General features: G+C 63.1%; 2 protein-coding genes across 2 annotated transcripts in view; both read right to left on the minus strand.

Moving 5' to 3' along the window:
• LOC116818866 (coiled-coil domain-containing protein 142-like) overlaps positions 1-15,776 on the minus strand; it is a 36,928-nt gene that overhangs the window by 9,059 nt on the left and 12,093 nt on the right. Inside the window, exons 4-5 of the mRNA XM_075066734.1 lie at positions 15,066-15,231; positions 12,685-14,187 (exon numbers count right to left, since the gene is read on the minus strand). Coding sequence (XP_074922835.1) covers positions 12,685-14,187; positions 15,066-15,231 — 1,669 coding nt within the window. The remainder of the gene's footprint in view (positions 1-12,684; positions 14,188-15,065; positions 15,232-15,776) is intronic.
• Positions 6,854-11,174, minus strand: LOC116818864 (coiled-coil domain-containing protein 142). The gene is given in 12 exon segments (XM_032770118.2): positions 6,854-6,909; positions 6,912-7,010; positions 7,013-7,045; positions 7,048-7,062; positions 7,607-7,818; positions 8,022-8,199; positions 9,423-9,455; positions 9,458-9,535; positions 10,103-10,159; positions 10,162-10,252; positions 10,520-10,680; positions 11,072-11,174. Coding segments are annotated over 12 exon segments (1,116 nt in total).

Genomic DNA, 15,776 nt, shown 5'->3' on the forward strand with positions numbered 1-15,776 from the left:
TCTCCACTTCCCCTCTAGGTGTGGAGTCTGTCTGGAGCTGTGTGCACTCACAGCCAGCTGCTGCTAGAGCGCCCTTGCTGAGGCAGGCCGCGGACTAGTCGCGGGTGTATGTGGAAAGGAAGGGCTCTGTGGGCAGCCCTGCTCCCAGTTTGCTGCTCTGGGATGCGGGCGTGGGAGGTCACGGGGCGTCTCTGACACAGCATCCCTTGTCAGGCACGGGCCATGGCAGGCTCAGGGACGAGGCTCTGGAGGAGGAGTGATGGATGGCCGACGGTCCCTGCCCTGGACCCCACAGGAGAAGGCCCTGCACGAAGCTCGGCTCTAAGGCCAAGCCAAGCGGCCGTCCTGCGGCGCACCTCGCCCGGGGAACTCCACCGGGAGCCGGCCCCCGAGGGGGGAGCCCCAGACCCCGACCCCAGCCCAGCCCAGGCTACAGACAACGCAGGAAGTTCGCGAATGGTCAATGGGCCGTGGGCCTCCCCAAGAAGAAAGGTGAGGTGCAGCTGCCAGTGCAGGTCCCCCGGCCCCTCTGCTGCCTCGGCGGCACACCCCTGCCTCACTGTGGAGTCCCTGGCCCCCCCCCACTTCCCTCCCTGCCCCTCCTGCTGCCTTGCGGGCACACCCCTGCTCACAGGTGTCAGGCTTCCCTGCCCCCCCCCACTTTCCCTCCCTGCATCCCCCTGCCCCTCCTGCTGCCTTGGGGCACACCCCTGTCCTCACCGTGGAGGCTCCCTGCCCCCCCCACTTCCCTCCTGCCCCTCCGCTGCCTTGGGGCACACCCCTGCCTCACCGAATTGCAGGCTCCTGGCCCCCCGACTTCCCTCCCTGATCCCCCTGCCCTCCTGCTGCCTTGGGCCACCCCTGGCCTCACTTGTGGAGGCCTCCCTGCCCCCACTTCCCTCCTGCCCCTCCTCCGCTGCCTTGGGGACCCCTGCCTCACCGTGGAGGCTCCCTGCCCCCCAACTTCCCTCCTGTCCTCTGCTGTTGGGGTGCTCACAGTGCAGGCTCCCTGCCCCCCCCTTCCCTCCCTGCATCCCTGCCCCTTCCTGCTGCCTTGCGGGCACACCCCTGCCCTCACGGGGAGGCTCCCTGGCCCCCCCACCTTCCCTCCCTGCCCTCCTGCTGCCTTGGGGGCACACCCCTGCCTCAAGTGCAGGCCTCCCTGCCCCCCTACTTCCCTCCCTGCATCCCCCTGTCCCTCCTCTTGCCTTGGGGCACACCCCTGCCTCACCATGCAGCTCCCTGACCCCAGTTCCTCCCCAATCCCCTGGCCTCTCACCGGGCGGGGGGGGGCAGGGAGCGGACTGACCCAGGGCTCCGGGCGGGGGCAGGGAGCGGACTGACCCAGGACTGTGAGGGGGGCAGGAAGCGGACTGACCCTGGACTCCGCGGGGGGGGGGCAGGGAGCGAACTGACCCTGGACTCCGCGGTGGGGGGCAGGGAGCAGACTGACCCATGGATCTGGGAAGGGGAGGGGGACAAGGACTGGGCTCAGTCATGGTTCTTCTGGGGACCCCACCAGCCCATGCAGTGGGTGGGGGGTAGATAGGAGACCAGGGGTCTAGGTCTGTGCACTGGATCCATCCCTGAGACCCCAGTATCACACCCCACTGCTCTCTCTTGGGCCCAACCCCAGTGATCCTTGCCCTGAACAGGGTTGTGCTGGAAGGGGGCAGCCAGGAGTGACAGATCTGGGTGAGGAGTGTGCTAACTGTCCTTCACCTGGGCAAAATTAAGGGGCAATTAAATGCCCTGTTGTGTTGTGAGAGCTGAAAGAAAGGAGAGCTACTACGCAAAGTACTGGCAAGGCCAGACCCAGAGGTAAGCCCTGAGGCTGATGGAATTTCCTGGGAACTGGTTGTCACACAGGAGCTTGGGCATTGACTGATGCAGCTCTTGTATCTGGGTGTGAGAAAGCCCAGAGAAAGGAGCAGGCAGCGAGAGAAGCAGTGGTCGCCATGGCCTGGAGAGGGAGCACAGTGCTGCTGAGGCTCAGGGCTGGCTGGAGGGGCAGACATGGGACTAGTAAGGGAACTACCTGCATACTTCTGCTGTGTCCAGGGAACCAGGACCTAGTGTGTTGTTTGTGAATGAACTGGACTGTGCCACAGCAATACCGGCTGACTTGAATCAGCCCTTTCTCCCCATGATGGAAACTGCCTGCAAGGCCCCCGCTGTCAGCTAAAGCCCACCACTCACACACAGGGGCAAGAACACTGCAGGCCCCATGCTGGGAGAGCTGAAGGTGGTAGGGGACAGGGAGACCAGAGGGCTGGAGGCCAGATCTGTCTTGACCCCAGCCTCTGGCTGACAGTGTGTAGGGGAAGTATGGCCCCAACTTCCAGCCACCTCAGGGGGCAAAGTAGACCCCAGGGCTCTGCCTAGGAACCTGCGGCTGCTCCCTCCCTTGCTGTGGGCCTCCCCACCAGTGCAATGGGCCCATGGCCGGGCTGCCCCTTGGCTCTCTCTGCAATTCACTGTGGTGGACATAATATAATATATGGAGATATACTTATCTCCTAGAACTGGAAGGGATGTGCAGGAGCCAGAGGGAGCAGGGACCCGGGACCCCTGATGGAGGCTGGGCATGGAGCTTGGCTGGATGACAAGGGAGCAGTGGCCTAAGAACTATTCCTCAGAGACAAAGGAATGGGGGGGATGGCAAACCCTTGGGGGACCAACCCACCACAGGGGGAGCTCAGGACTTGCCTAGCCCCAAGGTGAAAGGAGGCTGCAGCGCTCAGCTCTGGGATTCCTTTGTAAATGCTTCAGTGCCTGCCAGCCCCTCCTCCATCACCCTCCCCAGTTCCTATGCCCGGTTTCCCCCATCCTACACCACCACCTTTCTGCCTCCCTGCCACCCAGCCCAGCTGCATGGACCCAGCCAGGAGCGCTGCAGGGTAATGCTGCACCATGCTGCACCTTCTCAGGCTGTTCCTGGGGCCTGGGGGTGCAGGCGTAGCCTCCCTGCACATCCACGCGGGCTCAGAGCACTGACACCAGGCAGCTTGTCCAGCTGCTCTCCACTCCCCCCTCCTGCTCCCAGGGGAGCTTCCGGGAAGCAGGCTCCTGCATCGGGCAGGGCTGGCAGAGGAAGGAGGGGGCGTTTCTGGGATGCAGCCAGAGCAGTGTGGGCAGCCCAGCAATGGCTGTTGCCCCTCACCCCCTGCCCAGCAAGAGGAGGCTGGCCCTGGGGCCCGGTTGAGGGGTTGCCTCTCTGTGCTGATCCATCACCCATCCACTGGCTCTTGGGCGCTGTGGGCTTGCAGCGAACGGTGCCCTGACCTGTGGTGCAGCTGTGGGCTTGTGGTGGGCAGTGTGGTGCACCGGGGTGGCTCTGGGCTCATGGGTGGTGGCTATGGGCAGTGCCCTGCCCCATGGCGGTTGTGGGCTCCTGGCAGGCAGTGCCCTACCCTGCAGTGGGCGGCTGTGGGCTAGCGGGTGGTGGCTGTGGGCAGTGCCCTGTCCCATGGCAGCTGGCTCCCAAATAATCACGTGTATTAACTCTACACGGATATGCCAAGCCTAGCTTAACGCACACTGCTGCTCCCCCTTGCTTCCAACACAGAAAACAGAGGCCACCAGCAGAACCCCCACGCCCTTTCGAGGAACCCACTCTGTCCCTATATGCTGCTGGTAGTTGAACCGGCTCGTGGCTTCAGTGATGCTGTGAGACTCAGACAGCAGCAATGTGGCCTCGTACACTTTAATGGCAGTCAGGACACCGGCTGTGGCTCGTGTCTCCTTTGCAGCAGAGGGGGCAGCTGAAAGCTAGTTGTGCGGTGTGGGAACATCTCACTTTTGTCTGCAGTCAATGAATGGGATTGGAAAAGACCAAAGTCACTACACTTTGATCTGAAGACCAAAATCCATCTTGTTTTCTTTCAACTTCCTTGTGCTGTCCCACTGGAACACGGCCTAATCTTACATAAGAACGGCCAGACTGGGTCAGACCAATGGTCCATCTAGCCCAGTGTCCTGTCTGCCGACTGGCCAGTGCCAGGTGCCCCAGAGAGAATGAGCAGAACAGGGAATCATCAAGTGATCCATCCTGTCACCCAGTCCCAGCTTCTGGCAAACAGAAACCAGGGACACCATGTTGAACCAACCCAAAGCCTTCAGCCGCACACCAGTCATGTAGCCAAGAGATCACTTGCAACACTTTCTGCCTTGTCACACGGGGGCCGGTGGACTCTCAAAGACGCTCACTTGGACTTCCCTTTACTTCTGCTCCCTTCCAAGTTGCCCGAGGCCTCCTATAATCTGTGTGGTTCTATGGGCTGCTGTGTCATTGGTTCCAATGTGCGTCAGCAGCCCTGGGGGAGACCTGCCAGCCAGCCTCTGAATCCCGTGGTTACAGCTCCTGTTTTCACGTGGGCAGACAGCACTGTCCCGTGGGCTCGTGTCCCTGCCTGAATTCTCTTCCACTCCTCTTGGAGTCACCACTGATGACTGGTTGCATTCTTGCAATGGTGGAAACAACTCTAGCTGTAGCTGCTTATTTCAGACCACAACGCCCCCCAGCCCCGGGTTTGTCCTCTGTATATTTTTGTTCCAGGTTCTCCTGTCCTTGATTTGCTGAGTATCTGAACACATTTTGATCGGTCTAGCTGGGCTGAGACACTCCTGGCTCTGTGCTCTCTCGGTCAGACGTTGCCAGTCTGCTGCTTTGGTTCCTCCTCGCTCCACTTCCCTCGTTGCTGATCCTTTCCCTTGGGGCAGCGGGACAACGTTGTCTGAATCTGGCTCTGCAGCATGCAGGAAAACAAAAACTTCTTGGACATCGTTGTGACGTATGGTACCAGACCAGTCTCTTCTCCTCTGGTGTAGGCGGAAATATGTTCTGTCTCTGGCAGACAAAACCAGCACAGCCAGGGCAGGGCAGGGCAGGGCAGAGCAGCAGTTCCCTCATCCATGGTTAGAGCCATTACCTTAGACAGGATCAAGCTGCCTCTCTGACCTCTCCCCAGTTTGCCCCTCCTGTTACTTGGCAGGTGACCTGGATTAAGCTCACTGCTCAGCTCTCTCCCTCGCAAACAGGGCGGAATACACAGTCAACACACGTTTGTTCAAAGCCCCAGGGGTTCCCAGCAACAAGGGCCTTCCCTGAGATACAGACCTGTCTCCTCTCTCCTGTTTGCCAGCAGCCAAGTGGGCGACAGGGGATGGATCACTGACGATTCCCTGTTCTGTTCACTCCCTCTGGAAGCTGACACTGGCCAGACGGCTGACAGGACACACTGGGCTAGAGGAGCATTGGTCTGACCCAGTCTGGCTGTTCTATGTTCTCGTCAGTCCAGGGCCCACAGTCGAGCCATGCAGCTCTCACAGAGAACAACCAACCAACACTCGCAGTCCCTTACTGGCAAGGCCATGGGTCACTGATAACCCTGTTACCACTCCAAACCTTCCAAGGGGGTGTTTGGGGAGGAGCCACTGATTTGTGAACATTTTTCTTTGAAGTCCGGAGTTCCACAGCTCAGCCACACCAGAGCCAGCTGAGAGAGGAGATTTATTCTGTCACGAGGAGCCAGTGAAAACCCAGCTCCTTAGTCAAACTCCACGACCAAAGTAGCAGTGGGGCAGCGGTGACCCATAACAGCTACTGCTCAGGAGGAGCTGCGGTGGACAGGCAGCGGTGAGGAGCTGTCACTCGGGGGTCATGTACAACCCACCAAACCCCAAATGGAAAGGAGTCATCACCACACCCAGGCACGTGCCTTTGGTGAACTCACACTGGTCTCTGCCACTGATTTAGTTGTAAGGAGCTAAGACTGAGGAACTAACTTCTGCCCTGTGCGTGCCCACAGCAAGCAGAACACAGCTCAGAGCCCCAGGGCCGTTCCCTTTCCAGGACTCCCCGCGGCCTGGAGCTGCAGCGACACTGCCCACGAAGTAGCCTGCAAGCTGCTCCATGCAGCCACAAGACCGGTGTGTCTTACGGCTCAGATCCCAGGAGCTCAGCAGGGCTGGGCAGTAGGGGCGCTAATGCCCTGGCATGGTGCTAGAGGATCTGTGCTGCAGGAGCAGGTTTGGGCTCAGTAGGGGCGCTGACCCCAGTGCCGGGCCAGGGGCACGGGGCTGTTCATAGTTGCAGGGCGCCTGGTCCATGCAGCCAGGCCAGAGTCACTGGGCCGAGCTGTTTGTGGGGCAGCGGGCTCCCCCAGACACACATAGGCTGTCTGCCACCCTGCTCAAGCAGCGGCTCCCTGCCAGAGCTGGCCAGGCAGAGAGCCTGCCCAGGGGCAGCTCAGACAGGAGCCAGCCCCAGCCCTCTCCTGCTGATGGCTTGGGGGCCTTGGCTCAGGGAGTTCTGCGCCCAGCTGTCCTTGCAGAGGCTCATTGCATGCTGGATATGTAGTCCCAGGGGAGAGTGGGCTGTGGTGTGCTCCAGGAGGCAGGTCAGGGAATGGCCACCCTGCCAGGCAGGGTCGGCGTTTCCATTTAGGCAACCTAGGTGGTCGCCTAGGGCACCAGGATTTGGGGGGTGGCAATTCGGCAGGGGTCCTTCTACGCTCCAGGTCTTCGCGGCAATTCTGCAGCGGGTCCTTCACTTGCTCTGGGACCGCGCTGAAGTGCCCCGGAGACAGGGAGCGTGGAAAGCCCCCCCCCCCCCCGCCAAACTGCCCACGACGGAGCGCGGAAGGACCCCCGCAGCTAGGGCGCCACAAACCATGGTGCCAGTCCTGCTGCCAGGCACGCCTTGGCTGGCCAGGCCGGGGGGCAGCGGATCCCATGGGGGTAGAACAGACCACAGAGCCATGGAGCTTTGAGGCTACTTGGCTGCTGTATTTACCCATGCATACGGGAGCCCAGCTATCAGGGCTCCTCTTGGTGCGGGCAGGCTGGGCCCCTAGCGCCGTGTGCTGTGCAGCCGCAGGGAGAGCCACTCCTGCTGGGTGCCAGGAGGTAGGACTCCGGGGTGCAGCTGCCTTGCAGGTAGCTGAGGGGTCGGAGCTCTGGTCTCAGGGCGGTGCTGTTGCGCAAGGCCTGCACGTCCAGGCTCTCAGGCTGTTCAGGCTGCCAGTGGGGAAGTCCTGTGTCGGACACCATTGTGTGAGCCTGGGCCAAGAGAGGAGATGTCAGCGGGGGGGGGCATGAGGGGAGGTTAGCCGGGGGAGTGAAGCTAGGAGAGGTTAGCCAGGGAAGTGAGGGGCAAGGGCAGGTTAGCTGTGGGCGGGGGCAGAGGGAGGTTAGCTGGGGGGGGTATGAGATGGTTAGTTTAGCCTGTGGGGGGCAGGGGGAAGGTTAGTTGTGCGGGGGTTGTGAGAGGTAATTAGCCTGGGTGGGGCAGGGGGAAGGTTAGCTGTGGGGCAGGGGGCTTGTGAGGGGTAGTTAGCTATGGGGGGTCCATGGACCAAGGCACCACAGCACTCCCCAGTGCTCCCCCACAGCCGGTGCAGAGCTGAGCAAGTCCAGCTGGTCCCCAGGCCTGGGAGCAGGACTCCGCGTGCACAGCACATGCACACTGATTGTGCGCCGGGAACAGCACCCAACAGAGCCCATCTCTGGGCATGTCCGGGCTCCGATCTCTGACCTGCCCTCATGCACCTGGCTGGGGCAGTGCAGCCTGTTGGCCCCTCCAGCCCAGCCCCACAGCACTCACAGCACTTGCGGAAGGACTCCCAGGTGTGGGAGGGCAGGCAGGCCTTGCTGCTGGGCTGCTGCAAGAGGCAGACAATGGCGTTGTCCATCTGCTGGAAGATGCGCAGCGACAGCACCGACTGCTTGATCTCAGGCGACAGGCCAGACTCCTCTGACTGCACCAGCTGCCGCACCGTGTCGAAGTCCTGCTTCAGCTGCAAGGCACCCTGCAGGCTGGGGAGCCCCGGGTGAGAGTACGGAAGAGATCGCAGCCCTGGGCGCCCCCAATTCTGACTCACAGCCTCCTGGGACCCGAGCCCTGGGCGCCCCCCAATCCTGACCCACAGCCCCCTGGTACCCCAGCTCTGGGCGCCCCCCGGCTCTGCTAGTGCCCCCCAATCCTAACCCGCAGCCCCCCACCCCGTGAGCTCCATTACCTGAACTTGATTTTCTGGGTGAGAATGTGGTCCATCCAGGCTTCCACAAAGGCTGTAATGACATGGGTGAGCGCGGGCACCTGGGACTCGCGTGGGAGCAGCTGGATGCCCTGCAGAACCTGGCCCAGGACAGTCTGAGTGGCGGCCAAGGCTTACTCACCTGGGGAGCTGGGCAGGTCTGAAAGAGGCGGGGAAGGGGGCAACATTACCCCTGCCATGGCTGGAGGGAGCTGTGAGGGGTGTATGCCCCACACTGGCACTGCAAGGATTACAGGGAGCTGGGGAGCTCTTCAGGGCACCCGGGTGCAACTCCACAGTGTGGTAGGCCCAATGCAGACGGCCAGCTGGGCTGCTGCAGGCAGGAGGTGCCCGGGGAGAGCTGGCAGCACTGGCCAGGGGGCCAGGCCCAGATCTCCCAGGCGAGTGCTGGAAGGGCCACACGAGGGCGGCAGCAGGGAGTTCAATTCCCACCTTGGGGAGCCTGGAGCGGATCCGGAGCTGTGGGAAGGGCCTGCTGACAGCCAGAGCAGGGAGGGGGTATGACTAGGCAGACCCTGCCAGGTCCCCGGCTGGAGCCCAGAGGAGGGTGGGGCCAGCAAGGAGGTGGGCAAATCCTGGGGCGAGGGAGGAAGGACTTGGTGTGAGGCCAATGGACCGTTTGTGGGACGCTCCACCAGGGGCGGCTCTAGACATTTCGCTGCCCCAAGCACGGGGGGCACTCTGCCGGTCACCGGTCCCATGGCTTCGGTAGACCTTCCGCAGGCGTGCTTGCGGAGGGTCCGCTGGTCCCACAGCTCCACCGAAGCTGCGGGACCAGTGGACCCTCCGCAGGCATGCCGCCGAAGGCAACCTGCCTGCCGCCCTCCTGGCGACCGGCAGACGCCCCCACAGCATGCCGCCCCAGACGCGTTTGGCGTGCTGGGCTGGAGCCACCCCTGCGCTCCACCCCGAGGCAACACTTTACAGTGACCCACTGTGGCCCAAAGAGCCTGCTGTGCCAGCTCGGCCCCCAGGGGGCACTGGCTGCCAAATCACTCGCCACTGGAGGAGGGACGGATGGAGGAGGGCAGCACTCACACTGCGCCCCCAGCAGCAGGTACCTTCAGTTCTCACTGGGACCAGTGGGGAAGACTGCCTGGGCCTGTGGGCAGCACCAGGCCCAGAGACTCAGGCTGCAGCCAGCCCAGCATGCTGGGGTTAGCGATCCCCGCAGGGAGAGCCGTGTCAGCGGCCTGCTAGCAGGCCTGACCAGAGCCAGTGCTCCAGGCTGCCTTGGCAGGGCAGGGCGGAGACCGGCCTGGGCAAGAAGGAAGCTGCTCTCAGTTTGACATGTCAGCTATGAGCGCTTGCCACTGGATCTGTCGGCGGGCAGGGGCTCGGCACAGGACACGGAGGACGTACCTGCATGGAGGCCTGCTCTCCAGTGCTTGCCCGAGGCATGGTCTGGCCGAAGATCTCTGCCGACATCCGCTTGCAGTCGGTGGAGAACATGCGCGCATGTCCTGTGAGAAGCTCTGGGGAACAGAGGGGAGCTGGACCGGCACCCCGGAGAGCCCGGCTTGGCACCCCACCCTTGGGAACCTGGCAGCGTAGTCAGCAAGCACGACAGCGCCCGCCAGGACGCAGCAGGATCCTGGGCACACGTGCCAGGAGATGCACAAGCCAGCCTCCATTTCAGCGCCGCCATGTGGACCGGCCCGCCCCCAGCCTCCGTCCAGCGCCGCCACCATGCGGCCAGCCCGCCCCCAGCCCAGAGCCAGCACCGCACACTCCACACCACCCATCTGCTAGAGCTGCCACAGTCGTTCTCCCCTACAACCTGCTCACCTGGATCAAGCCAGTCCCGTCCCCCCGTCCCCGTCAGCCTGCCCTCCGGCCCAGGACAGGGCAGGACAGGAACGTGCAGGGTTTCCAGCCCGGGCCAGCTCTGCGGCCCAGCTCCCCGGGGCTCGCCAGAGGAGTGCGGTCCAGGCCTGGCCTTCTCCCGGAAGGGCTGCGGCTCACAGAGGAAGGGGCTGGCCCAAGGCAGGGACCCTCCCCGAACCCTATGCAGCCACCGTGAGCAGGGCAGGGTCCCCTACCTGGATGCTGGCGGGCAGTGGAGTGGATCTGTTGGCACAGCTGCCGCTCCTGGTGGGGCCGAAGGCCGGCCGCACCCACCTGGGGCTGTCCCCCGCCTCAGGGGAAGGCCCACTCACAAGCTCCGCCAAGCTGGTGTCTCTGCTTAACAACTGCAGAGGAGAGAAGACGTGAAGCCCTGGTCAGCCATGGCCAAGAGAGCCTGGCTCGGGCGGCAGCTGCAGCCCCCTGGGCCTGGGATCCCAGCCCCACTCCTGCTGCGCCTGGGCACACACTACAGGGAGAGACCCTGGCTTGGAGCAGCTGGTGCTGGGGTCAGTTGTCTCCATGACTCCCTATGGCTGGCGGAGGAGAGCCGCAGGCTCAGCCAGCAGCTCCCTGGCTGCGGGTCCCGGCCCGAAGTGTCCCAGGAGCCATACTTGCCTGGGAGATCTCCCTGTGGGTGACGACAGGAATGGGCAGAGGGACCAGGCCGCAAGGTGCTGATAGGCTGGCCATGAGCCGGAGCAGGAGGCCTGCCCCGTGGCCAGACAGCGAGTCAGCAGGCTCCGCGGAGCTCGGGAGACGAGGTTGCTGCTTGCTGCAGGAGGGAAATGGTTAATGGGCAAAGCCAGGAGACCCCGGGTACAGAGTGAGCTGGCACAGGGACAGCCCAGCAGGATGTGGACTCGGGGCGGGACAGGAGGAAGCAGTGCCGGGGCGGCTGTCGGTGCGAGGGGGGATGTGTGGGATTCGGAGCCGGGAGTGCCAGGGCTGCCTTAGGGGCATGGCAGTGGGCGGGGCACCAGGGTGGCCTAGAGGTGGGGATAACTGTGCATTGCCAAGGGCCTAAGAAGCTGATTTCTCAGCAAAGCACTGGGGCAAATGTTCCCCGAGGAACCGCCTCATGGTGAGCGCCCCTCTGGCTGATACAGAACCCTTGCTCCGCCTCCCCGAGTCTCCAGCCTGCAGCCGAGAGAGTCGTCACTCACCAGTCCTTGCAGTGAGCGGAGGCTGCAGGCATTCAGGGCGAAGGCCAGGGGAGAGGTGGAGCTCCCGGAGCAGACTGGGCGTCCTGCTGTGCGCCGTGCCCATGTCTAGCCCCAGGTACCATTATCGCTGAGGCTGGAACCCAGGGCCTGGCAGACCCTGCGGAGAGGGGAGAAGCACACACGGTGGGGGAGGGATTGCTCCACACCTGGGTCCCTGAAACACCTGCCCCTGCCCCTGGAGGTCACCACAGAGCTCCCCACTCCCAGCGTGTTCCCCAAAGTACCCCACGCAGGGCTCCCTGTTCCCAGGCCCCTCGCAGTCCCAGTGCACGCAGCCAGGCTCCTCACAGCACTCCTGCTGGCCACAGGACCCAGGCCAGGCAGCCGGCCTTACCTCGGTCCCAGCTGGAAGGGACAGCCTGAGAGATCAGCACAGGCACAGACGCGCGCGAGCCGCTTCGCACTCTAGGGGCACGCAGGCTGCAAGCAAACATGGGGGTGAGCACCACGACAGCAGGGCTGGCTTTAGGCTGATTCGCCTGAGTTCCCCAAATCGGGCCCATGGTCCAAGCCCTGTATTGGCGTGACGGCAAGACCCAGGCTCAGCTGCTGCTGCAGCTGCCTCGATCTTTAATAGCACCTGAGCCCCGCCGCTCCCTAGGGCCTCCACGGCTATTTAAGGGCTGGGAGGTGGAAGCAGGGGAGCCCCGGGCCTTTAATAGCCCCGAGCCATGGCCGCTGCTCTACCCTGGTGGGGGGAGGAGGAGGAGGCACTCACCATCAGGATGCTGTGTACCCACACTCCTGCGCACGCAGCCCTGCTGCACCCCTGCCCTGCCCACAGTAGCCCCCACACCCCCTGCCCGAGGTGTACAATAAAGTTCCTCTTAACCAACTTGATATTTATAATATGACACAATGTACGTAATATATAATTTTGTTATTATTTATATAGTTATGGAAAGTAAATAATACATGGAAGAAATGAACGGCATTTTTTTTACCTTTTTTTTTTTTAGTCATCCCTGTCGGGGCCCTGCCAAAAATGTTCGAAATGGGCCCCGCACTTCCTAAAGCTGGCCCTGAGGACAGGCCCTGCCCCTGGGCACAGCCCCAGCGGAGGAGGAGGGAATCAGGCCAGTCAGCCTTTGGCTTCCCACTGCTGGTGCCAACTAGGGAGCCAGATACTGCCAGGCCGGGGCAGACCCCTGGCCTGAGACCCCAACTCCTGCACTAGGAGCCATGCCACAGCCCTGATGGGAAGGATATCTGGGCACCAAAACCTTAACGTGGATGGGAGCCAGCGCCCTCAGAGGGGAGACACACCGTGTCCCAAACCCTCCCCCCAGAGCCAGCCAGTCCCCGAGCTGGGTCCGGATCAGAGCCAGCGTCCCCCGGAGAGGAAAGACCTCATGTCCTATTACCTGCCCCTCAATCCAGCCAATCCCTGCCCCAGGGCTGGATGAGAGCCAGCACCCCCTGGAGAGGAAAGACCCTGTGCCCCATTCCCACCCTCTATAACCAACCAGGGCACCACCCTGAGACCGGATTGGAGCCAGTGCCCCCTAGAGGGGATAGGCCCCATGTTCCGGTCCCCGCCCCCCTGCACTCACCCTGACTCAGTGCCTGGCTCAGCTCCTGTGCCAGCGCAGCTGCTGCCCTTTCTGTGCACTGGGGCAGGCCTCCACAGGGCTGTGCCTGGTCCTGCCGCAGCTCCAGGTGATGGGCCAGCGAGGTGGCGGTGGCCTCCCAGAAGAGTGGGCGGTACTGTGCATACAGAACCTCGGCAGCCTCCGAGTAAAACGCGTCCAGCCAGCGCACAGACTTCCAGCTGGGCAGGGAGGCCGGGCTCAGCCTCTCGTCCAGGTCCGGACTGGCGGCTGGCGCCATGAGGGGTTCCTGGTCCTCCTCTGCTGGGGGCTTCTCCTGCTTGGGCCTCTTGAGCACATGGTGCCAGAGCGTGTCGGTGGAGGCCACCAAGACTCCCAGAACAAGGTCCAGGAGCTCCTTGTCCTCCCTGCACAGCACCTGCAGCTCCTCAGGGAGGCTCAGGAGCCCCTCCACTATGGGGGGCCCAGGGGACCCCACTTCTGTCTCACTGCTGCTGCGGTCCATGGACCAAGGCACCACAGCACTCTCCCAGTGCACTTGTTCCAGGCTGTCCCTCTGTGCCCGCTGCAGAAGGAGCTGGTGGAGTCGGTGGGCAGCCAGCCTGCCTCTCTCAGCTGCCAGCACGCCCAACACCCGATCAATGGGATAGGCCTGAGCGCCAACCCCCACCTCTCCTTTGCGCCGGAGTGGAGCGGTGGGGTCAGTCCCCGGCTCGCCAGAGGCTCGCTCCAGGGCCTGGTCGCTCAGCAGGTGGTTGTAGATCTCCAAGCCCTGGAACAGGTCAGAGAGCTGGGCAGGGGAGAGGGCGGCGGGGCTGGCCCGTGCCAAGCAGTGCAGCTGCACCTCTACGTAGTGCTCCACCAGGCGGATGGCATGCAGGGCCAGCAGATCCAGCGCTCGCTTCATGTGTGTCACTGACTCATGAGGCTGCAGCAGCAGCTCCCGCAGCCAGGGGTCACTGCGCATCTTGCGCTGCAGCCCGCTCCAGTGGCTGGTATGAGTCCGCAGCTCCTCACAGAGTCCCCTGAGCTGCCTGCTCCCCCCAGGGTCCCCTCCCCGGTCCTTCAGTGCCAAGAGAGCAAGGAGGTCAGAGACGAAATCTGAGGCCCCTTTGAGGCGGTGGCTGTACTCGCGGGAGAGGCGGAGGCGGTGGCGGTGCTGCAGTAGGGCATGCAAGGTGGCACAGTGCTTGGCTACACAGGGGTGGACAGGGTGGTAGGAGAAGGCGCCCGGGGCCGTGTCACTGGCCGCCGGCTTGATATGGCCTCGGAAGGTCTCTGTGCGGGGGTTCTCCTGCACACAGAGGCAGCGGCTGAGCCCCAGGAAGCTGTGGTCCACCTGGGCCAGGCAGGTGAGGGCGCCTGGCGAGTCCTCCTCGTCGCTGTCGTAGGCACTGGCGCTGGCATGCTGCTGCAGGAGGAGCCGCACACTGGGGTTCACACAGTTCCACAGCCGGGCCTCCGCCTTCTGCAGGGACTTGGCAAAGCCACTCAGGGAGCTGCAGCCTGCAAGGCACGGAGTCTCAGGGAGGAGGCGGCTGCAGCCCCAGGGAGTTCCCTGTAACCTCCCCCAGCAGCGAAAGCAGAGCCAGACTGGGCTGAATGGAGAGGGCACAATCTGTAGGGGAGCAGAGATATGCCCTCCCACGGCCCATCATACCCCTGCAGCTGTGCCTCCAAAGTTCCCTAGGCGCTCCCAGCTCCAGTGATCTGGGGTGTGGGGAACCACAGGGACCTACTTTATAGCCCCTGGACCCCCCATAATTACCCCATCCTCAACCCACCACTCCCACACACTTCTTTGGGGACCCCCTGCCAGCCCTGCCCTGGGGAAAGGAGCAAGACCCCTCGCTGGAGGCCCCAGCACTACGGTGCCAGTGCTGCAGAGGGACAAGGGAGCAGCTCCAGCATAGCTCTGTCTCCCCTGCCTCCCGCTGCTCTCAGGGCTGTGACACGGGACTGCAGGCCCCCCTCTGCCATCTGCAGCTCCCTGCACTTCCTCAGCCTGCCCTGCTTCTTACCCTCCCCGATCCCTGTCTCTGCTGCGCTGGGACCTCAGCTGCCCTTCTGCTGCCCGTAATTCCTAGGGATTAAACAGCCCAGACTGAACAAAAGGAGCTGCAGGAAGGAGGCACAAATGCAATTAAAGGATCAAGGGACTAAAAAGAGCAGCCACCCAAGCCCCAGATGTCTACCTGAGCTGCAGCAGCCACGCATGGCCTGGCCCGCAGCGAGCAGCCTGTGCCACCACAGACCGCCAGGGAGTTGTCGTCATAGCCCTTGATTGGGGCTCACAGTCTCTGCCTTCAGTGGGAGGCTCTGGTGTCCAGCTCTCCTCCTGCCCGAACCGGTGCTGCACAGACCCACCGAGTTTCTGCCCTCACCTGAGTCTGCTGACTCCTCTCGCTCCCTCTGCCCAACAGTGGGAGACACCTTCTTGGGCCCCACCAGTGAGCTCAGCGGTGGCAGGATGGAGCCTGAGGCCTGCGACACGCGCGACATGATGAGGATGAAGACAGCGTTCAGGCCAATGCCATCTACTTCGATCATCTGCAAGAGACAAGGGCTGGAGGATCAACTGCAGCATCGCCTGCAGTGGCAGCTGCCAGCTGAGTTGCCCCTGACCCCTCCTGAGGACAGCAGCACCATCTCCTGACAGCCCTAGTCACACGGACCTGAGCTGCCACCTTAGGGCAGTGCCCCAACCCCCAAGTGCAGGGGACAGGCACCCAGAAAGCGAGGGGGTGTCCACACTGCAGTGTGAGCCCAGGTTTGAACTCAGCCTCAAGACTGACCCCCTTCTGCCTAACCCAGAGTTTGGACCCAGGGCCCCATGGGGGATGGGGGGGGCGCCAGGACCTGAGCTTCACTCAAGCTTGGAGCCAGGGCTCAAGCCCAGTGTAGATGCATCGGCCCCAGTCCCGAGTCCCGGCCTTCTGGACAGGCAGCTCGAGCGGCCAGCCGGGTTTCCCACTAGCCCAGGACCAGGGGCTGCGGCGGCTCCGCTTTGGGAGCGGGCTGGACCGCAGTGCAAAGGCTGCGGCCGCAGGCGGGGCTGACGCTCCGGGCCGGGCGCTGCGGACCTGAGCTCGCCC

Source organism: Chelonoidis abingdonii, chromosome 5, assembly GCF_003597395.2.
Source record: "Chelonoidis abingdonii isolate Lonesome George chromosome 5, CheloAbing_2.0, whole genome shotgun sequence".
NCBI classification, from domain to species: domain Eukaryota; kingdom Metazoa; phylum Chordata; order Testudines; family Testudinidae; genus Chelonoidis; species Chelonoidis abingdonii.